Here is a 2,081-nt window from a genome sequence, read left to right as displayed (position 1 = left end):
AATACAGTGCCTTTAATAGTTTTTGACAGAAGGCGTGTGGGAGATGATGAAACTAAGTGGAAAAATGTTGTACGGTCTAATGAGACCAAATTGAGCATTTTGGATGTTAAATGCTTCGAGGTGGGATTGGGCTTATGAAAGTAGCTGTAGAGGGTAAATGTATTCACGTAGACAAGAAGAGACATATTCTCTCCACTTATTAATTTCTTCTATATTTGCTTCTCTGCAGGATTTGATGGTGGGGGAGAGCCCACGGCTGATGGGAAAGGCGAGTTTTGGCGACGAGAAACGAGCGTCTGATCACGCGGCTGGAGAACACACAGTTCGATGCGGCCAATGGCATCGACGACGAGGACAGCTTCAACAACTCTCCGGCTCTGGGCTCCAACTCGCCCTGGAACAACAAGGCCCCTTCTAGCCAGGAGAGCAAGAGCGACAACCCCACCTCACAGGCATCGCAGTAGAGCCCAGAGCCCAGATCCCCGCGACCTCAACACACACACACACACAACCCTCTCTGTCACTCCTCAAAGCCCCGACCCCACCCCAACAGCCACGAGTGCAACACCAGTCCATCGCCTGCTCATCAACCCAGACATCATTGTGAGCTCAGATTCATTACACACCGGTGGCCTGAGGGAGCTCAGGTGTCTCAGACAATGTCACTGAGCCAGAGGAAGTTGGTCATCATTGCTGTGACTTCCCCTTATTTAGGCACTGTGCCCCACCTCTGTATGCCCTTTTCCCTCATCTCACACTCAAAATGTCCCATCTGCTCTTACTCATTTTCAGAGTTTGGACAGCGACCGGGTACATGGTGACCAAGGAGGGCGCAGGGATTTAATCCAGGGGAACTGTGCACACTAATCATCAATACTGAAGCTCACATGTAGGAAGGGGGGGGTGAGGATGTTGGCAGCGGGGGCTTCACCATGGTGGCGAGTTGCTTAGGGACCACTTGTCCACCGCCTCTAAACATGGCTCTCAATTTGGTCTGCTCTGTTGATGCACAAGTCACTCGTAATGTTTTCTTCAATAGTATATGTGTGTGTCGTGTGTGCGTGCGTGAATGTGTGAGGAGAGGAAAAACAGTCACTCTGAGCTATTTGTGGCTTTGAGAAGCAGACGGACCAGAATTTAGAATCAGTCTATAAACCATTGAAATTCACACCACTAGTAGGAGAGCTGAAACTGGCACTAGGGATACTACAACACATACACACACACACACACACACACTCAGATACAAAATAAACATACATGATTGAAGCGATTTGAGTCCTATGCCCGAGCCATCTCTGATTAGACTACAAATGAAGCAGTCTTTCCAAAACAGAGAGCATTTAGAACACAACACACATACAACACGAGTTACACATTTTAAAGAGTTTATACAGTAATATATTCCCTAGAATGTTTTTAATTGTATTAAAACGCCTTCAAATTTCAATGTTACTTTTTATTTTCTACAAATACTGAAAAGCTACAGAACCAAGGACAACAACAGGAAACTTTTTACCCCTCCCCCCTCTAAAAATATACGTTTTTATCTTTTATGTTATAAAAGAAAATAATTTAGTGTGGATGTTTTTATTGTCTTTCGTTCCCTTTTTTTTTTGAGATATATAAATTTTATTTGTGCTTGTATATTTAATCAAAGTAGTAAGCACAAGTTCTGTCTGACTGTAATAAAAATTATTCATTACTTAGATTTACCTAAAGCCATACCGATCATAATGTAAAAAACAAAAATAAGGAAAAAGGAAGAAAAAACACTCATGCAACCCGTCCCCTCTATCTTCCACCTGTCTTCTCCTCCTCTTTTTAAAAAAACTTGTGAAAATTAAATACAAAAAACCTGGGTAAAACAATGCACCAATGGAGTGATGATTTTACTTTTCCAGTTGATTCTTGTAATTATTTGAAATTTAGAAACTAACAGATGTATTTCATCTAACAAGGAAGTGAAATTTTTCAACTACACATTAAATCAACACTTTTTATAGTACTGCAAACCATTCAACTTATGCAAGTGAATGTCTCACTCAATTTAGATCACGGTGAATTCATGTTTCATCACC

At 42.0% G+C, this 2,081-nt stretch overlaps 1 protein-coding gene across 1 annotated transcript in view; it reads left to right on the top strand.

The window, feature by feature from the left end:
- ldb1b (LIM-domain binding 1b) overlaps positions 1-1,239 on the top strand; it is a gene marked incomplete in the record, with an annotated part of 9,414 nt that extends 8,175 nt beyond the window's left edge. Inside the window, 2 exon segments of the mRNA XM_035660294.1 lie at positions 294-509; positions 1,218-1,239. Of these exon segments, the coding sequence (XP_035516187.1) occupies positions 294-464 (171 nt within the window).
- Between the last annotated feature and the right edge of the window lie 842 nt (positions 1,240-2,081).

The sequence above is a fragment of the Morone saxatilis genome, unplaced genomic scaffold, assembly GCF_004916995.1.
Source record: "Morone saxatilis isolate NCDOM2014 unplaced genomic scaffold, NCSU_SB_2.0 Contig17, whole genome shotgun sequence".
NCBI lineage: Eukaryota > Metazoa > Chordata > Actinopteri > Moronidae > Morone > Morone saxatilis.
The sequence above is the reverse complement of the archived record's forward strand: the minus strand, read 5'-3'. Positions and strand labels throughout refer to the sequence as shown.